At 41.3% G+C, this 21,037-nt stretch overlaps 1 protein-coding gene across 1 annotated transcript in view; it reads right to left on the bottom strand.

Moving 5' to 3' along the window:
- Positions 1-16,454, bottom strand: part of HCFC2 (host cell factor C2) — a 28,243-nt gene extending 11,789 nt beyond the window's left edge. Inside the window, exons 1-10 of the mRNA XM_079992510.1 lie at positions 16,238-16,454; positions 13,215-13,363; positions 11,822-11,982; positions 9,876-10,084; positions 8,436-8,520; positions 5,013-5,113; positions 3,748-3,936; positions 2,836-3,021; positions 2,116-2,165; positions 1,446-1,563 (exon numbers count right to left, since the gene is read on the bottom strand). Of these exons, the coding sequence (XP_079848636.1) occupies positions 1,446-1,563; positions 2,116-2,165; positions 2,836-3,021; positions 3,748-3,936; positions 5,013-5,113; positions 8,436-8,520; positions 9,876-10,084; positions 11,822-11,982; positions 13,215-13,363; positions 16,238-16,403 (1,414 nt within the window). The 5' untranslated portion in view covers positions 16,404-16,454. The remainder of the gene's footprint in view (positions 1-1,445; positions 1,564-2,115; positions 2,166-2,835; positions 3,022-3,747; positions 3,937-5,012; positions 5,114-8,435; positions 8,521-9,875; positions 10,085-11,821; positions 11,983-13,214; positions 13,364-16,237) is intronic.
- Positions 16,455-21,037: the final 4,583 nt, after the last annotated feature.

Below are 21,037 nucleotides of genomic sequence, written 5' to 3'. Positions count from 1 at the left end.
TACTTCTGGTTTTGCAGAGTTCGTAAACCGAATCGTTCGTAAACAGGACTGTTCTTAAACAGAGGTACCACTGTATATATAATTATATAGAGAGTATATAACTATGCAGAGTGGAAGGAACAGGTATGATGGTTTGGAATTAATATATATTACTGAGTGAATGGCTGCCTCACTCCTTTTTTAAAATGCTGGTTTTTAAAATTACACCAAGAAGAACTTGCAATACAGCTCTGGCAGTTCTCAGGAGAAAAGATGCTGTTCAGGAACAGACAAGATAAGCAAGCTCTACTTCATACCATGTCAAAGCCATTTATTCCAGCCAGATTTTAATAACTCAGTTCCTATCAAGATCACTGACATTTTCTCATATTATCTAGCAAAAGTATAGAGCTTTAAACAGAAACTTGTTTTTGAACCCGCTTCCCGTGTGTGGAAATTTCTCTTACTGCCTGAACTGACAGGCTATTTTACTTCTCATAGCTATGGAAAACCCAACTGCATCCTCCAAAAGAGCATTTGCCCTTGTATAAGGACTATTTTCACTCAACTCAACTTTAATTGACCTTCATTTATTAAACTGAGCATGTGTTCTTGTTCTGCTTATATCATCAAGTGCATCTCACAGTATTGGCCTGAATATAAGCTGCAGTTTCCCCCCGAATTTTGACCGTGAAAAGTTAAAGTACAGCTTATATTCATGACCTTACAGTATGCAGCCAGGAGCATGGGGCAAACAGCACCAGGAGCGTGGTGAATAATAATAATAATAATAATAATAATAATAATAATAATAATATTATTTATACCCCACCCATCTGGCTGAGTTTCCCCAGCCACTCTGGGTGGCTTCCAATCAAATGTTAAAAGCATTACATATTAAAAACTTCCCTAAACAGGGCTGCCTTCAGATGTCTTTTAAAGATAGGATAGCTGCTTATTTCCTGCAGTGAAGTGGTGCCTCCCCCACTTGTATTCCCCCATCCTTTCCCCCAAGGCCAGGAAAGGAGAGAGCGGGGAAGGGGAAAGGCCACCAGCAACGTGGCACGGTTCCTCCCCCCCTTCCCGCCCAGTACACAGCCAGGAGCAGCGAGGAAGGGAGTGGCTTATATTCGGGTATTTTTTCGTTTTTTCTTTGCCACCCTCCAATTTTAAAGGTGCAGCTTATATTTGGGCCAATACAGTATGTTTCCATGTATATTGAAAGGTGGTACAGAAGAAGCTCTAAGGAAGCACAACTGAGACAGTGTCCCCACGCGTGGAGCTTCTGGGACGTCACAGCAGGTACCACCACTATTACATCCAATGGAAGACAAGAGGCGGGAGGGCAGATTTTGGCGTCGCACAGGGTGCCACTGAAATTTGAGACACCAAGGTCCATCACTGGGTGGCATATAAATGAAATAAATAAATAATAAAATATAAGCTGCCCCATAGGTTCTTCTTACCTAAAGTGCTAGCAGGCAAACATAAAGAGGTGCTGGACTCTTTGGAAGCGGAATGGTTTTTCTCTGCATTTTCAGGTTCCGGGACCTTTACTTTAGTTTCTGAAATTGAAATTTGCACCTACATATGGAAGAACAGTAACAGCAATTATTTGATAATATTTCACAGCATAGCCCTCAATTCCAAGGGAGCCCTTCAATACTATGTATCTCACTTATTGCATCTAAGACACAATCAAAAGTCTTCCTTGGACAGAAAGAGCAACTTTGGCAGAATTCTCAATTTATGCATCTCTGCTACCCACTTCAATTAATCTGTGTCTCACCTGCTGGAAGCAGCAATGTGTGGGGAGAGCTCTACCAAAGATTCTGTTGCTCCCCACACTAGAAGGACAGCTCTTTGATTTGTGTAGTAATGAATCAGTGCATTGAGTCAATGTTGCTTCTATTTCAGACCCTGCACAAGTTAAATGATGTGGCCTAGCAGACTCCCAAGAAGGGACAGGGAACCTTTTCCAGCTCAAGGGACACATTCCCTTCTGGGTAACCTTTGGGGATGCCACATGCCAGTGGCAAACAGTAGGCTAGCTTCTACACACACAAACACACACTGTCCATCCAGGCAAGCAAGACTAATTATTCTTATTCATAGCCTTCACAAGTAAATACTTACATTGTTTGGGACTTTATTGAGCGTTTGGCCTTGAAGATCCAGCTTGATTCCTGAAGGAAGGACGATATTCATTAATTTTAGGCTTTGCTGGAGAAAAGAACCATCTTTCATGTAAATTTAAGCATGACCAAAAGCAGAATCTTACATAAAGCTTTTAGCTGCTCTGAGGGCTGTTATTCCATTTCGGTTATCACACAAACACAGTTTCAGTCCTCATCAATGTCAGAAAGACAAGAATTTTCTCTACAATCAAAACCTCCATTTCTCATAACAACATATTCGAAAGTGAAACATATAATGTAAGTCAGGAGTCGTCAGCTCAGTGCCTAAAGGATATTGTATTATTTTCCCCACCCTTGATTTTTTTCCCCCTTTGGAGGAAACACAGTGCAGACTCTTCCTTCACATTTATAAAGTATAAGGAACAATAAGAATCAGCGTTCTCTACTTGCTCCCATACCTGACTGAAACTATGGAAGTAACAGGATTAGTCAGATTCCTGCTCTACTGACATGAAATGACACATGGCAAGGCAAGGGTGACATGGTGATCAGTTACCCCATCCTCTCCACGAAGTGCATTTGGGGCTATAGCGGGGGAAATGACTTTACTTTCACATTGCTTCAAAAATTAACACAGTTCATGCCTTTGAAAGAATAGCCTTGCAAGCTAGATTGCACCTATTATTTATAAATGATTTTTAAAGATGGACTATCTTACCTTGCACACTTGGTGATGGTGCTTCGGGTGCCATGTTAATAGGTATTTCAGCTGTAACAGGTGTTGGCATCTCCAAATTTAATTGAAGAAGATAACCTTCAACAGTAGGAACTTCATCCCATTTAACTTGGAATGAATTAGTAGTAGCTCTGATCAGCTGTACTTGTGATGGCGCTGGTGGTTTCTCTTAAAGGAGAATAGTGAGCTCCAGTTACCATTAGGATGCAGTGTTTTAGAACAGGCTATGATTTCTCAACAAAATATTTATCTATGATACCAAAAAAGCCTATGTTCCAACGGGTTATTAAGCAAAGCCAAGAAATATACTGCTGCAACTGTTTCTATCTGTAACCCCAACCATAATCGTCTTTTTGTCAATAAAACACAGTGTTAAGATTGCATGTGTCTCATTAAAAATGGTAGGACTGAACAAACTGAAGTAATCCAGGGATATTAGGATTTTAGCCACATCATGGCTTTGTCTATCAGCCTACAGATCTTTCTTTCTTAGGGCTGGATCCTCCCTTTGGGAAGTATATGCACAAATGAAAATTGCAGAACAAATGGCACAGGTTCCTTACCCAAGTAATAAGCAATTAACCACCTATCAAGCACTCCAGTCCACAGACAGCCACCAGGTTGCCTACAATTTACTTGTGTGAGAAAAGAAACCTTTGGTCACAGCCAGCCTTACAGAATCTGGGTTGGAGAATTGATAATGTTATGTTTAAATCAACCCTAAATGTGGACTTCCAGAATAAGGATGATCCTTACAAATTTCAGTTGCACAATAACAGTGTTTTTGAAAGTTTTGAAAAACCAAATGCATGTAACACTCAAACAAGCTATAACGGCAGGCTCCAACAAACAACCATCTGTAATTTTACTGAAAAGCATTAAGCGGGTACTCACCAGTATCTAGATACCAAAGATCCTTGCAGCAAACCTGATTGTTCCAAGCTTTTCTGTATCCATCTCTGCCACTCCATATATACAGACGAGTGCCAACTATGACACCACAGTGGCCAGCCCTTGGGCCTGGCAACAGGTTATTTTTGTCTTCCTGGCAATCTCCTATCAGACCTATCCATTCTGTGGTATCTAAGTAAATAAAACAGACTATCAAAATCAGTGTCCAAAGATAGGATTTTTTAAAATCTTACATTATTTTACTGATGCACAACATCACGTAAAATTAGCAATCTATAAAACGGATATGAGCAGATATAAAAATTCAAAGACAAATCTCTGCACGTAAGTTTTTTTTAAGAATATGCAAATTAGTCAATTTCTTTTTTGTAAATTTTGAATCTTAGCTTGTCAGCCTTAGATCAAGGAGTCTATTTGACTGATTTTTGTTTGTATCAAATGTATCTTTCATTGGATAGAGACTGGGATGTTGAAGAAATGTTGTGCTCCTGGCTGGTTGAGTATAACAAAACCAAGTAGGCTATCATTTATTATAAAGAAATAGACTGAAGTGCAATCATTGGTCTAAAACTGATTCCAGCTTCAAATATTTTGCTTCTTCCTGTCGAAACCTGAACATTTACTTGATTGCCAGAGGAGACAGAGGATATGGCAGAATCCCCACTATGCATGGTGCCACAAGATACACTGGCAAATGGAACTGTTCTACTAGCAAAGCTACATCCGTGAAACTGCTGAAACACGGTGGTGTTATGGAAAAGGAGCACATGCGCCATATCCTATATCCATCAATCAACAGCCACATTCCTGGCAATGGCACAAACACCAACCATGGCACAAGGAATTTCACTGCCATTGATGTCAAGTGTGTTCCTAATTTGTTCCCTGGTTGTTGTTACACCCCAATTAAAGAGCACTGGTGAAATTTACAAAGATGCTGCAATGGCTTGCCATTTTTCCTCCACACTTGTATGTTTTGGTTGTGCATTTCCCCCCTTCCCATTTTGGCTCAGCATGTGTAGCAGAGGGAAATCTTTTTTGAAGTCAAGGGCAGCATTTCTTCAAGGACTATTGAAAGCTAGGATTTTTCCCCCCTCAAGGGCCATATAAGCGGCCAGCACTCAACTGGCCAGGACCACCACTTTTCCTCTCTCCCTCTGCCCATTTGCAGCAGTGTATCCCACCCCCGGAATATTTGGTATAGAGGACTGCTCTGTAAATTAACAACAAATGCAAGGTATACTAACCTAAGTTTAGGTAAGAAAATGAGCCAGTACATTTCCATTCATCTTGAGAAGACACATTATCATCTGTGCTCTGTGGAACCCATCCACCAAAAATGTACATTCTGCAAATATAAGGGTGTTGTGGGAAGAGACAAGCTAATTTATTTTCTAAAGCTTTTTTTCTATATTAAGAACATAATAAGAGCCTGCTTGATGAGAAAAGTGATCCACCTAGGCCAGCATCCTGTGTTCACAGTCACCAACCAGATGGCTATGGGAAGCCCTCAGGCAGAACAAGAGCATTCTGCCCTCTTGCAGTTTTCAATAACCAGTATTCAGAAGCACACTCCCTCCAACCACTATATTAATTTCTCAGAAAAATTTTAAACAAAAAAGCTGTGTTTCCTTTGCATTTACTAATTAGAACTTGACTCCCCTGCCACCTCCTTCCCCCATGCCACACATAATTAAAAAACTATAGTTAACATAGGATCCCTATAATTAGTTTTCAAAATTAAAATAGCAGTTGTTAACTATCAAAATTATCCGTCTTCTTACAAAACACAATCTGAAAACTGTTTCAGGAACAGCATGTAGCTACAGACAATCATTTATCACATGGTTGACCATTCTGGGGTACATTTAATGAGTTTTGGAAACTGAAAATTTATAGCTGGCAACCACATGGAAAGCCAATCCTGTTTAACAAATGGAAATAATGTACTGCAATGAAAAGATATGGTAACGTTTCTCTCAGCAGATAGCTGGAAGTTACATACACTGTCTTCCCACATGTTTATATCGCAAGAAGCAACCACAAGGAAAGAGCTGTTTGTAGCTATCTATTATCAAGCACTTGAATGTTTCACCAAATACAGTCCCACATAACAAAACCATTAAGTACCTTTAACCAATCTGTTGGGTTATCTGTTGCAAAATGGCGTGGGGGGTATAGGGTTAGTAAGTAAAGTAAAAGGACCCCTGGACTGTTAAATCCAGTCAAAGGTGACTATGGGGTGCAGCACTCATCTCGCTTTTCAGGCCGAGGTACCTGGCATTTGTCCACAGACAGCTTTCCAGGTCATGTGGCCAGCATGATTAAGTTGCTTCTGGTGCAATGCTCTGTCACAAGAGACTAGGGCCCTGCGGGACTTGACATCTTTCCGCAGGGCCTGCAAGACAGAGCTGTTCCACCAGGCCTTTGGTCAGGGCACAGCCTTTGGCAGTCTTCACAGAACTTTAGCCTAATGGTTGCCATCAATTTGAGTTGAATTAATTGTAATGAAATGATTTTAGAATGTTGTATTATTTTATTGTTGTTAGCCGCCCTGAGCTCGGCTTCGGCTGGGGAGGGCGGGATATAAATAAAAATAATAATTATTATTATTATTAACAGAGCACCGTGGTGAGTGCCAGAGAGCATGGAAATGCCTTTTACCTTCCTGCCACAGTGGTATCTACTTGCACTGGTGTGCTTTTGAACTGCTAGGTTGGCAGAAGCTGGGACAGAGAAATAGGAACTCATATAACATGACAAAATGCAGGGACTCTGTGAATGGCATGAGAGAAACTGTAGCAATATTGAAATGAAAGGGATGTAGAACTAATCAATCCCTTGCATAAAAGGTAAAGGTAAAGGTACCCCTGCCCTTTCGGGCCAGTCGTGTCCGACTCTAGGGTTGTGCGCTCATCTCACTCAAGAGGCCGGGAGCCGGCGCCATCCAAGGACACTTCCGGGTCACGTGGCCAGCGTGACGAAGCTGCACTGGTGAGCCAGCACCTGTGCCGCACACGGAAACGCCGTTTACCTTCCTGCTATAATTCCCGCCGTTTACCTTCCCTTGCATAAAAGGTAAAGGTACCCCTGCCCGTACGGACCAGTCTTGACAGACTCTGGGGTTGTGCGCCCATCTCACTCAAGAGGCCAGGGGCCAGCGCTGTCCGGAGACACTTCCGGGTCACGTGGCCAGCGTGACATCGCTGCTCTGGCGAGCCAGAGCCGCACACGGAAACGCCGTTTACCTTCCCGCTAGTAAGCGGTCCCTATTTATCTACTTGCACCCGGAGGTGCTTTCGAACTGCTAGGTTGGCAGGCGCTGGGACCAAACGACGGGAGCGCACCCCGCCGCAGGGATTCGAACCACCGACCTTTCGATCAGCAAGCCCTAGGCACTGAGGCTTTTACCCACAGCGCCACCTGCGTCCCTTGCATAGGAACATACAAATGAGTGTGAGTGTGTGTGTTTGTGTGTGTGTGTGTGTGTGTTATAAAGATGCTCAATTCTGTCCATCAAAGGAGACATAAGCATAAGCGTCTCACAGTTTACTTATGCTAGATTTTTATTAATCTAGTAAGATTTATTTGCAGTAGTAGAAAACCTATGGCCTTCCAGATCTTCCTAAGTTCCAACTCCCATCAACCTCAGCCAGCATGGCTAATCATAGGAGGGATCATAGGAGTTGGAGTCCTGTCCAACATCTGGGAGACCAGGTTTTTGAACTTTGGTTTAGAGACATATGTCCCTGTCTTGCTCTAAACAGAAGCCCTAGGAAACTATAAAATCCAACATATAGTAAGTGATGTGGTAGGAAAGTCAGAATCCTACCCTTTCTGTTATTGGACTGCTCTGATGTTTACATTTTGAATGTCATGCATACATAAGTGGCAGATCATATGGTTCAAGCAGTTAGAGGCCTACACATGATAGGGCAGGCCTACATTCCTAAGAAGCTATAAAAATGGGACATCCAATGTGTGAATATTGGGGGGATGGAGTCAGATGGGTACAGTGGAGGAAGGTGGATAAGCTGGCACAACCCCAACCTCCCATGCTGAATTGGATCAAATATCTAAATACGGCTGTGGCAGCGTTAAAATTGCATTAATAGCCCCTGAAACAACCAAACATATCAAGTTCTTATCTACAACAGGCCTTAATTTCTACACATCTCAAACTTTTATTTCAGCTAACAAAGAGCAGCTTCCAGAAATGTCATTTATTATTGTTGACGTTTTAAGATATTTTTTTCTAGTGACATTGTGATTCATCACAGAATTATTTTTTAATGCAGTCACTTATACTATGCTCAGTTCAAGGGAAGTCTTCTCTATTAAGCTACAATACTGCAGCTCTCACTATTAATGGAAGGGGTTGCCTTTCCCCATCCCCCCACAAAAAGATGTTAACTTCAGGTAATTTAATGCAGAGAGTTAAATGTTCCCAAATAAAACAGTGAAAAGTTTCCAGGCATTCAGCAAAATGCAAGCAATATGTTTCAATTTCCACAGTTAAGTCTTTCAGCCTGTAGCAGAGCTTTTCAAAAAGCACTTCACAGTTTGCACTTCACAGAGGACACAGGCAGGATCCCTAAATACAAACACTACAGTAACAGTCTCCTACTAGGTGTACCTTTCTATAGGTGAGCTTTTAACAACAGACATACTTGTTTCCTATTACATTGGCTGTATGGAGACTACGGGGAAGTGGCACTGTCCCTTTAATTTCTGGTTTCGACCAAGTCATTGTTTCTATTAAGAAAAACGGAAGGGAGACAGAGAAAAAGAATATTTTTTGTTTATTTATTTCATAAAATGTATACACCTCAAAGCACTTTACAAAGAGAATCAAACAATAAAATTATCAGTAAAAACATTTAAAAGCAACTATTTAAAATATTTTTTTAAAAAAACCAGAATGGAGTAACAACAGATAAAAACATACATCAACATTCTATATGTCTAGGTAGACTTGTCTAAACAAAAATGTTATTAGCAGTTATTACCAAAAAGAATACAGAAGGGCTTACTTCCTTGAAAATTTATGAACTATACCCCAACAAACTATCATTCATCTTTTAGATTTCAGGAAACACTGTATAAAAGCTAAGCATAAACAATTTTGAGAAAGATCAGAGAAGCCTTTTGGAATATATGAATGCAGATACTAGAGGTTATTTATAAAATATATGAATTGTAGATATACCAAGTAAAGTATTTGTAGCTACTTGATAATATAACATTTTAAATTATGAAATTTCCTCTCAATTTCAGGTGTTACAGAAATCTGTAATCTCCCACAGACTTTCCAGGACTGGTGCTCACTTGCTCCCAAGTAATTTTTATGGAGAGTGACAGCAAAACAAACAAAATATTGTTAATTTTGCACTGCCTCATCACCTCTCAAAAAGGATCTACAGGAACAGGCTCTAATGACTTTCATAGACCTCCTGCTCATGTAAATCTTTCCAAAATATGAGGGGTGATATGTCTGTGCCATCCAGATTCTGCCTACAATTCTGGAGTAACCTGGTTCCAAGCACAGTTTTTGCAAGGACAGCAATAGTTTTAGGACAAAGATTTATAACCTCCATCAAAACGTCAATTAAAACTATTTCGTTTTTAATTATACAGATTCGTGAACAAGGATTTTAAAATGCACTGCATGGGCTCTCCATTACCAGATAAGCACTGAATATTTTATCACATTCTTGACAAACAAATGCAGCTTCCGTTGCTGCAATGTGTCAGAACATACTACAAATTGAGCTAAAAAGGGCGTTTTTTCACCCCTTTTATTAGTTATTGCCTAAAATATTCAGTTTCAATGCAGTCAATTGCAGTTTGGGGGGAAAATGGTATCACACATATGCACTCGACGAAGACCCAGGACTAGCTACAGCTCCTTGTTCAGAATATACATTACAGCAAACTTGGATGTGTTGCTCTGTACTGTGTGAAACAGCCCTAAGGCAAAGTCAAGGCAGTCACAGTCCCACAGCTGCCTCCCAACACTGCAATTAAAGTTGCAAACCCTTCGCAACAAATCAGTTTTCAGCATGTAAAAATGCAACAAAACTTCACACTTGTAACTTCACTGTACTCACCTATGTCAAGCTCCCAAAGGTCATTAAGTCGACAGCCAGACATCCCTCCAAAAATAAACATCTTTGGGTTTCCCGAGTCTTTTCTACAGTATATAACAGCTGTGTGGGATTCTCGGGGTGAAGGCAGCACTCCTTTGGTCACTGGAATGCTCCAGCCCATGACACCTGAACCATGCTGTAGCTCCAGTTCATAGAAATCATTTAAATATCTAGATACATTAAAAAAAACAAACGAAAGGGTCACTGACCTCTTGATGAAACTACTGCAAGGAAACTAGCCTATCAATACGGTTTTACAACATTGCCCACTAACAAAACTGCATGTGTTTTTGCAGAGCTGGCTAAATTTGAGAAAGAACAAAAGAGGTATTACATTACTTTGGAATTCTCTTTTCCTGTAGACTTGCCAAAGCTAGTCTGTGGGTTGCGTCCAACTTGGTATAGATATACTAAAAGCAATGGCATTGCTAGTCATCACTAATGTAAGACCATTGATTTCAGTGGGCCGACACAGAATGTGATACAACACTATCTACCTTCCTGAAGTATTATTCTTATTTAAGTTGCCTTAAATAAGTCTAACCAACCAGGGTGGATTTGATTTAAATCAAATCAATTTAAATCACTAGTCAGTAAGGCTAGATTTAAATCATTTTTTTACAGAAAGACTCAGTCTTACTGGTATAATCTTAATATTTACAACCATATGAAGTTTTCATTTTTGGAATAATAAATTTTCAGTGGTTTTTAGAGTTATATCAAAAATTATACTATTATAAATACATAGACAGATAATTATGAAATTATGGTGAGGTTTAATAAGTTAACTATTTATATTTGGACAACTTTTCTGCTGTACATTATTGGAAGGAGAAAAATAATCATTTCCGTAATGATCATTTAAACAATTTATTTAACTAAAAAATAACATTATAGCATATATATCCATGTTTGTTAACTGATGTGGTTAAACATTTGGGGGGGGGGAACCTTAGACTGAGTTTTAGCATACACGAAAAACTTAAAACAATTCCTTATTTCCTGATGAATAGCTTTTGGACTATAATGTAACTTAAACAGAAGACTCATTATTTTTCCTCCAAAAGAATTTTATTTTAAAAATCCAATTTAAATAAAAAAAATCATTTATTTTTATCCACCCTGTAACCAACTAACTTCCAAACTGAAGTACATACAAAGATGCTACAACTTAGAACTACTAAAGAGAAACTAATACTTCTTGAGATTATACTGATTACAGTTTGAAGAGTTTCTATAGCATCAAAGCTTTTATTTGATTAATGCAACCTTCCAAAGTCACTATCACACAATTCTTTTTTATAAAACTTTTCAGTAACCAAGTTTCAACTTAAAAAGTTCTTAATACTAACTTACAAACTAGCATTCTTCGTTTTGTTTTTGAATAGCAAACATACATTAATAATCCAAAGTCCTAGAAGTTAGGGTGATCAAATTTCAATAACTGGTTGCTAAGCTTCCTCTTCAATGCACAGACTCCCCTTTTAACATCCTTCAGGTATGCTATATTCTAATCACTATTGCTATAGAACTGTTTCTCTCCTTTTAAACTGTTCAAATATTAGAAGTCCCAAACAAAGAATTCCAAACACAGTGGTACCTCGCAAGACGAATGCCTCGCAAGACGAAAAACGCGCAAGACGAAAGAGTTTTCCGTTTTTTGAGTCGTTCCACAAGACGAATTTCCCTATGGGCTTGCTTCGCAAGATGAAACGTCTTGCGAGTTCTTGCGAGTTTGTTTCCTTTTTCTTAAAGCCGCTAAGCAGTTAATAGCCGCTAATAGCCGCTAAGCCGCTAATAGCCGTGCTTCGCAAGACGAAAAAAACGCAAGACGAAGAGACTCACGGAACGGATTAATTTCGTCTTGCGAGGCACCACTGCATTCTGTTCCAGTTTCATCAGCGTACCTGGGAATGTTATTGTTCGTGTCTTCACTTTCATTTGCCAACCCACCAAATAAGTAGCACCTGTTGCCGTACAGAGAAAAGCTGTGGCCAAGGCGAGGGCAAGGTGGCAAGCCTGTTGATGGGTGCTGAGGTCTCATTTTTTTCCACAGCCATCGACTTGCCTTGAAAACAGAACAGGAGCGTATTAACTTACATCTGCTCATAAGTCACACTTAGTGGCTTAGAAGTCAAAAAAATGCTTCCGGAAAGGGACAGTCTCAATCCCCCTCCACCTGGAGTCTCCTGAACAGGCTGTCAAGCGGATCAGGTTGTGCAGAATTCTTCAGTTTAAGAGAAATGGAGACAAAAATCCTTTCCCACTTACAACTTTCTTACCAAGGTTATCTTATCTTTAACAGAGGAATCATCATATTTTGATATTCTAGTTCACTCATTAACAAAGTAAAATATGTATACAAATTCATGACAGAATAACCTTCAGTTAATACATTTTATCAATTTCTCCTGATCTACATAAGCAAATGGAGAAGCCTGCTCCCTTTTCCAGTGATCAAAGATTTTGCTTATTTTATCGTCAGTAGAATTGTGAACGGGGGCTTTCTCAGAGGTGGTGTCCAGCTTATGGATCTTCCCTAGAGGTGCTTGCCTAACAACAACTTAACAATGTCTTCAGGACAAGACAAACCTAATTTTTGTTTACCAGACATACGCTGGAGGTTAAACTACATGAAAATCACTTACCGTTTCATGGTTTTGCTTTTGTTATGATTACTTATTGTTATAAAAATGTTTTAAATAATTAACAGTATAATCCTTTACATTTCTACTTAGAGGTAAGTCCCATTGAGTTGAATGAGACTTACTCCAAGGTAAATGGTGCAGGATAAACACTTGGCAATGGCTGCTTCACATGAAGTGCCAGATCGAGACTTGCTATTGGGAGCATCATATAGTGTGTACCAGTTGTCAAGAACATGTTCTTAAGCACTATGTGTCCGTTTTTAGCATAGGCAAAACAGGTACCTGCTAAAAGCATAAGATATGTGCAGTGCAATCCTATACTTCAATGGAACTAAGTCCCATTTTGCTCATTGGAACTGAGCAAACATTTATAGGATTATGCTATAAATTACCCTATGATTCTCTTGGGACTCAGTTATACAGCTGCAAATAAAACATTTTAAGTGTGTTTTAAGTGCAATATACAAAGTGACACTAGATGGCGATGGTAAGCCTTACAGAAAATTCAATGTATTTTTAAAAATGGTTTTTCTAAAAAGCATTTTCAGAACTGTTTTTATATGTGTGAAGATTCCACCTTGGTATTAGTTACATGTAACAGGTTGCATTTGTTTCTTCTCAACTAGAGAAGTGATCTTAGGCAACACCATACCTGTAATTCATATAGGTCATTACTATATCTTCCATATTCAACCATTCCTCCAAATACTAGTATTCTGGTACCATCACAGACAAAACCATGGGCTGCACAGCCTGGTGGGATATCTCCTCTAACAGCAGGAAGAAACCATTGGTTTGTAGCTAGATCAAAACATACAGAAAATAACATTTTTGTAAACAGAGTAGATAGCTTGAGGTCTGAAGCTTGGTACAGTATTTTTATTCTGAACAAGAAACCAAAAGGTAGATTTAAATATTAAATATCACAATGAAGAAGCTTCACTGTTTATCAAAGGGAACTGATGCTACATTACTTAACACTTTAACTGGGTGTTTTAGATTCTGTATTTTCAAATAAAAGTTTAACTCTTCCTTGTCTAGAAAGTCTGAATGATAGCATAACTGAATATTCCTTACTTTCCACCTAAGGAAAAAAAGATAATTCAGAAAGCAGAAGATCTAGAAGACTTAAAGTAAGAATACCAATCAGTAAGATGTATTTTCTTACCTAAGTCAGCTACCTTGGGCCAAACACACACAGGCTGATAAACAAATCACAAAAAGGTTTGTAGTCAGATAAAGAGGGTTAGGAGAAATCTTAAGAGCACCTCATTATCCTCATGTTATCTCCTCCTTGTAGGTAGTTCTGCTTTGAACACTATTTCGAGCATCAGGAGAAGGGGGAAATAGTCAGTTACATTAAATCAATAACAAAACTGAAAAACATCCTATTCCTGCCTCATCTGATTCCACTTTCCTTTTCCTAAATATTCATAGTTTTCATATACAGGCCAATTATCTTCACCATAAGGGAAAAAAGAAGCCACTGCTCATTTGCAGATGTTAGCTCACAGCAGATTTTAAACATCACATTAAAGGTAAAGGTAAAGGTACCCCTGCCCGTACGGGCCAGTCTTGACAGACTCTGGGGTTGTGCGCCCATCTCACTTAAGAGGCCAGGGGCCAGCGCTGTCCGGAGACACTTCCGGGTCACGTGGCCAGCGTGACATCGCTGCTCTGGCCAGAGCCAGAGCCGCACACGGAAACACCGTTTACCTTCCCGCTGGTAAGCGGTCCCTATTTATCTACTTGCACCCGGAGGTGCTTTCGAACTGCTAGGTTGGCAGGCGCTGGGACCGAGCAGCGGGAGCGCACCCCGCCGCAGGGATTCGAACCGCCGACCTTTCGATCGGCAAGTCCTAGGCGCTGAGGCTTTAACCCACAGCGCCACCTGCGTCCCTAAACATCACATTATCTCGGGCCAAATATGAATACAAACAAAAAACAAACTTAACTCAAGTCCTGTATCCTCACTTGTGCCTAAGCACACACTTTTTTCATAGACAGACAACTCCAAACCTTTCACTTTTTAATATATTCAACTCCAGCAAAATCCCCTTTCTGCTCTCTCAGCACAAGCATCCACTTCATATCCAGCCAATACATACCCCAAACAGACAGCTGGACCATCACAAACCACACTTTGTGTAGCTTTATCCTCCACCTGTTCACTGGCCTAAGGAGACATCCAGAAAGCTTGGTACCCCATTCCTCAGTTTGAAAAACACCACAACAGCATAACTTTCCACACCTTACTATATATGCACACCATCTCCACAGGATGCACAAACTTCATCCTCACATCAGACTCCACATAACAAGCTCTTAATGCAGCCTCAAATACATGCACATACCCCTTTCAGATACAACACTTTGCCACATCCACATTGTTTTATAATGCCTTGCTGTACATTTATATAATATTTTTATTTGTCCCCTCCCCCACAAACCTGGTCAGTTTTTGTTGAAAAGGCAGCTTGACTGCCCTACAGAAATACTACATGGCCCTTTGGCGATGAAAGTGGAGTGTTTTGCAGAACTCCCACACTTTTGAAAGCCAGCTTAGCAATGAAGGCTAACTGATTAGAAAACATTTGGCAGGGCTCCATCATGCTTTTTTATATTATTACACTTCTCAACACTGTATTCAGCCATATATCTTTGCACCTACCTCACCTATCCTTTCTCATCTGCAGCCTTACAAAAACCCTTTCTCTCACACACCTTTGGTAGACCCAAACACAGGTCATTGTTATTTTCAATACAGTACTATTATACATGTATGTAAACCTTCAACCACCTTAAACCTTCCCATTATGATGATCTGACATCTGATCAACACTGCCCGACAGAGCACTAAGCTATAAGACAGAAATAACTCCATCCCTGGTGGTAGGACGGTATATTAAAAGGGCAAAGCTGGCAAAGGAAGAAAAGTTAAAAAGAAGCACGCCCCCGCTTCCCTTTGTCAGCAACTCCCTTATTAACAAATGCCCTTCAACCTAACACAACACATGCAAGTCAGGTGAAGTCATAGAAACATACACCCAGCCTCTCTCTTCATCCATCTTCCTCTCTCTTCATCCAGCCCCGGCGACACTTTCCCAAAGCTGAAAAGCTCAGCTCCTGCTGCATCCGAGAGGGCGAACAAAGGATGCCTCACATTTATTTTGATTTCTACCCCGCCCTCCCAACGGCCTCTCCAACTCAACATGCAAGAGACGGAACAAAACAGGAGAACAGCCAGCGTTGCCCCGGATCAAGCCGCCTCAGCCTTGCTCCTTTCCCTTCTGGGGACCATCCACGGGGATTCCCTTGAGCGAGGCGGAGCTGCAAATGCCACGGGGGGGGGCGGGGGGCGCTACACGGCAGGCACCGGCAGCCCCTGGGCCAGGAAGATGTCGTTCTCCTTGCCGTCGTTGTGGTGGCGGCTTAAGCTTTCGGGGCGAGAGGCTCTCTCTGCCCCGCCGCTAAGATGCCGCCGCGCTCTCCTCTGGGGCAAATCCTCTCAGACAAGACACACCCCACACGGGCGACGGCCGCCCTCACGAAAGCGGCGCCAGGTGCCTCGCGAGTCCGGATACCTGAAACAACCACTCGCCCGCCCGCCTGCTTTTCCCTCCGTCTCTCTCTCTCTCTCTCTCTCACTCCCCCCGCTTCCCGCACACCCCGTACCGGTGTTGTACACGTGCAGCTCGTCAGCAATGCCTTCGTTGCCTCCGCCGAAGATGATGACCAGCTCTCGGATGGCCACGGCGCGGTGCCCGTGCCGGGATCGGGGCACCGGCCCCGTGAAGGAAGAAACCCGCCTCCAGTTGAGGGCAGCGGCGCCCGCCGCCATCTTGTCCCCCCGCTACCCACAATGCGCCGCGGCGAGGTCCGAAGCGGCAGCTGGGGACTAGGAGTTAGCGGAGGGGGAAAAGGCGGGAGTCGGGGGCGGGGGGGAAGGCCCGCTCGAGGAAATAAATAACCACGATTGAGGATGAGGAGGATTCAGTGTTAATACGAGGGAGTGGTATTATGACTGATATAATATTGCAAGTTGCAACAGCAGCAATATACTGTATATCGGTTTTGTTAACGCGGGTGTTTTTTGGGTCACTCTCGATTAGAACCGCATTTAATTAATGCTATTATATCGCGTTAAGAGCACGTTGGTATGTTTAATTATTTAATTTTCTGCTTCAAATGTAAAATCTTACGAAACTGCAGGTTATTTCCATTCTTTTATATGAAATGTTTGTTATCTTGATTGCTTAATTAAATCAAACGAGCAAATTAAATGAATTGGGATATGCAATCGATATTAAAAAATAAATTTAAGAAACCACAGAAAGAGGGCGAAGGAAGGAACTTTGAAATGTTAAATTGATTGTAAATAATAAAATGTATAAACAAAACCTTTGTTTAAAAGAGTACGTTAGCATGAAGAAAAACGATTTATAACTATAATGCTTCATTATCATTTGTGTTATTATCGCTGTTATGAATTTGTTGTCAATAATAATCACTTATTTGTGCACAGTTTTATCTGTTGCAATTCTCACCAAGAGAACTTCTAATTTCTCCCTTTAGGGTTATCACCTTTCTTTGCGGGGCACGATACCCAAACCTCAAGGCCCTTACTCATTTAATTACCTCTCCCCCTCAAGGGGACCAATGTGATTTTTAAAAACTTTTAAAAGCTCTTAACCCTTGCTTTTGAAATGAGGTAAAACTAATGTGCTAAAGCTCAGTCTCAGCATCTGCTGCCACTGTCAGCGCCCAACTCTGGAATATTTGTCATTGGTTGTTTTTTATGGTTTTACAGTGATACTGTTTTTAACTGTGCTGCTATTTCATTTGTGTTGTAAGCCAGCCTGGATGCTTTATGAACAGTCATGGAGAACTGTTGAAAATGCCCCTGAGCAAGTGCAGAGTGCAATTTTCCTTATCACACAAGGAGCTGTGGGAAATGGTGTTTCTAGATAGAGTACATATGTCTTTTTTTCCAAGGAATTAAAGATTGAAGAAAATGTAGCCTAGTTTGTCTAGTTTGTGCTCTCTAGAATCTGATAACTTATCCTCAGTGCTTGCTTGCCTAGGGCAACAGCTGCCTCACATGTGCTGCACTGACTGACAGGGCAATCAGTCAGATGAGCTGGCAGGAAGTAATACAATGGAGAGAGAGAGATACTTGGGACTTTGATCTGCATTGCCTGCACAATGACAGCTGGCATCAGATGTGTGCACTCTTGCCCAATGCATTATATAAAATTATGCCAATCACTTCCATATGCCTTTTTATGAAGCGGCAGATATCCGCGTTGCAGCAAAGTGCCAACACACATTCACAGCACACTATGCTAACAGCCTGTGTGTACACATACTTTGCTATAATGCAGCCACTACTGCATATATTACTTTAGGGAACATGCATGTGCTATGACGTTTCAGAAAGCACCTTCATTTAACAGCAAACAGTTTTGCATTCAGTTTTTTTCATTGCTGTGGGGACCAAACTGACTGTAGGAAACTGCATGGGAGGGTTAACCACCATTTATAAATTTTTATTCATTAAAATATTTTAATCCTGCCTTCAGCATAACATGCTGGAACAAGTGCACCTCAACTTTAAGCTTTGAAAAGGACAGATGGGGTGGGGGACAGGAGAGATTCCAAAGTCTCCTGTGTGTTCCAAAGTCTGGGTGCTATCACTGAAAAGGCCTTCCCTTGTGCTCCCATCACTGCACCTCTGACCGGTAACAAAGACCACGACCTTGTGCAAGGATCTCAGTGTGCTGTTGTTGTTGTTTACATTGGGAAGGTCCTTTGATATCCTGACTCCAAGCCACCTGGGGCTTTAAAGGTATAGTAAGGTACCTTGAGGGACGCAGGTGGCGCTGTGGGTTAAAGCCTCAGCGCCTAGGGCTTGCCGATCGAAAGGTCGGCGGTTCGAATCCCTGCGGCGGGGTGCGCTCCCGCTGCTCGGTCCCAGCGCCTGCCAACCTAGCAGTTCGAAAGCACCTCCAGGTGCAAGTAGATAAATAGGGACCGCTTACCAGCGGGAAGGTAAACGGCGTTTCCGTGTGCGGCTCTGGCTCGCCAGGGCAGCGATGTCACGCTGGCCACGTGACCCGGAAGTGTCTCCGGACAGCGCTGGCCCCTGGCCCCTTAAGTGAGATGGGCGCACAACCCCAGAGTCTGTCAAGACTGGCCCGTACGGGCAGGGGTACCTTTACCTTTACCTTTAAGGTACCTTGAATTGATCTTGGAAACAAACAGGGGGTCACGGTAAACCCTAGCTAATGCACTCTGAACACTTTTAAGGGCAGGCCTGTGTAGAGAAAATTGTAATTAATCTAGATGTGAACAAGGCACATATATTTATTCCTGGAATTCAGAGCAATATTATTAGAATCACAAGTGGAAACCTACCCCCATCATGGAAGCTAGGAAGCCATTCAAGTGGTTTATGGAGGAGAGTCTTTATCACAATTCCTTCCCTTTCTCTCTGACTTCGATGGCAGCCAGCCTTTATTTATTTTTGGTCTTTGACCACAGTCCTCTTTCCAGGAGCCAATGCATGTTTTGGGCTGATCCTTTTTCCCACCAGAAGCATCTGTCAGGTCTTATCTGTTCACTTTCAGAAGGGTGGACATAAACAGCTGTTTGTTAGGGCATATGTTGTTATGTTTAAAGCTAATTGATCTTGCACTGGCACTGGCAAGCAGCAAGGAGAGCTTTGTGTGGCCTGGTAACATGTTAGATCATGTTAGTTCAATGAAGATGTGGAAAACATGCCTATGCCCATTTCCTTTCAGCTGAGCTCTTTCTACCAGGGGAATAATAACCCAAAGTAAGTGAGAGAGACTTCCACCCAGCTCCCTACCATTAGGCAGAGTCTGGTTGCTGGGAGACAGTGCCAACATCTTCCTGGCTTTCCCCCTCTGTATTCCCACTACCTGTGTTAACCATGGCCTGGCCTGTATACCACCTGTTGGAATGGGGGGAGGGATTTATTCAATTCACATTTAAAGCCACATTTATCAAATTTGCACTTTCTGAACCAGTATGAGAACCAAAGCATAACTACTGTATCCTCCAAAATTGACACTTAACCAGTTTTATGTTGCAGTTCTCCAACCAACCAATGTTTTTAAAAATGCATATATTAGGTGAAAGTGTGTAAAAATGAAAATTACACCCAAAATGCATTATATTGGGGAAAATAGCTTGTAAAAATGTGTACATTGGTCAAAACTGCATACAAAAATGTGTTTATTAGGAGAAATCCACACTGAAATGCCGAAGAATTTTCATGGGGTTTTTAAAAAAAGGAAATCCACAACTCACTGTAAAAACATGGAGAACAGAATTTAAGACTGGAAGAATTAGAAGCTGTGAGAATTGAAATTGAGAGATATTTCCATCCCAATCTGTATACGGTGTGCTATCTTGTTCTTTGCCTGAGGTAGCAACTGCCTGGAGCTGGCCCTGGCTGCAACCACTGGTGCATCCTACCTGAATCTTCACAGGTTTTGTCTGCAGCGCACTATTCACTGTGCCCCCAAAATTAACTATGCTCTGCCTGCTTCCTTCATTCTGTAATGTACAGCTGTTTGTTCATTTTGGAATATTTATAAACATTACAAAATACCATAGTGATCTACAACAATAAAAAAATTAAGCAAGTAAAAATAAATGAATAAAAGAGTTCCCAACAACAACAACAAAATCTGTGTAAGTTCATATTGGGAAACATTTTTTTTATAGTTTATTAATTTTTATCTAAGGCACTTAATCGTTAACATTTCTAAGCAGTATACATAAAAATAACCATACAGAGAATAATACAACAAAAAATAATAATAAAACCCAAACACTACCTTAAAATAAGAATAAGTCTTTGTCATGAACCTGAAGTTCACTAAGGAGGGTGCCTGTCTATCTCAGGTGGGAAGGACTTCCATAGTTTTGTGCCCATAATGCTGTTAGCCTTTGAGAAACTGTGTACAGTGCTGGTGTCTGCTTAATTTCAATGGGGCGTATCTTCCACAAGGCAGGCACCACTGCACTTAAGGATCTAGTCTGAGCTATTTATGAATATATATGCTATACATTGAATGAAATACCCATCTCCCCATACGTGGTTCCCCACCACCCCAATAACAGCATGCATGTAGGCTGGGTGCACATTCATTCCCCCAGAGAATTCTGGGCACAATAGTTTGTTAAGGGTTGCTGGGAACTGCAGCTACAGTGGGTAAACTATAGTGTGCCCAGAATTCTTTGGGTGAAAGAATGTGCTTCGGATATGCTTTAAAGGTATAGATTATTATTTCATAAACAATAAGTACAGTTCCCTGTCCTTCAGCTGAGCTTCCTTCCAACTGGTAAGATGCTGCCTGCTCACGACGACCAAAGCTCAGCATTAAGCGCAACTGTAATCTGAGCTCAGGACTGCTGATGAAGTTTCTTCTTTTCCACTCTCTG

This window comes from Podarcis cretensis, assembly GCF_951804945.1.
Source record: "Podarcis cretensis genome assembly, chromosome: 10".
Taxonomy (NCBI): Eukaryota; Metazoa; Chordata; class Lepidosauria; order Squamata; family Lacertidae; genus Podarcis; species Podarcis cretensis.
The sequence above is the reverse complement of the archived record's forward strand: the minus strand, read 5'-3'. Positions and strand labels throughout refer to the sequence as shown.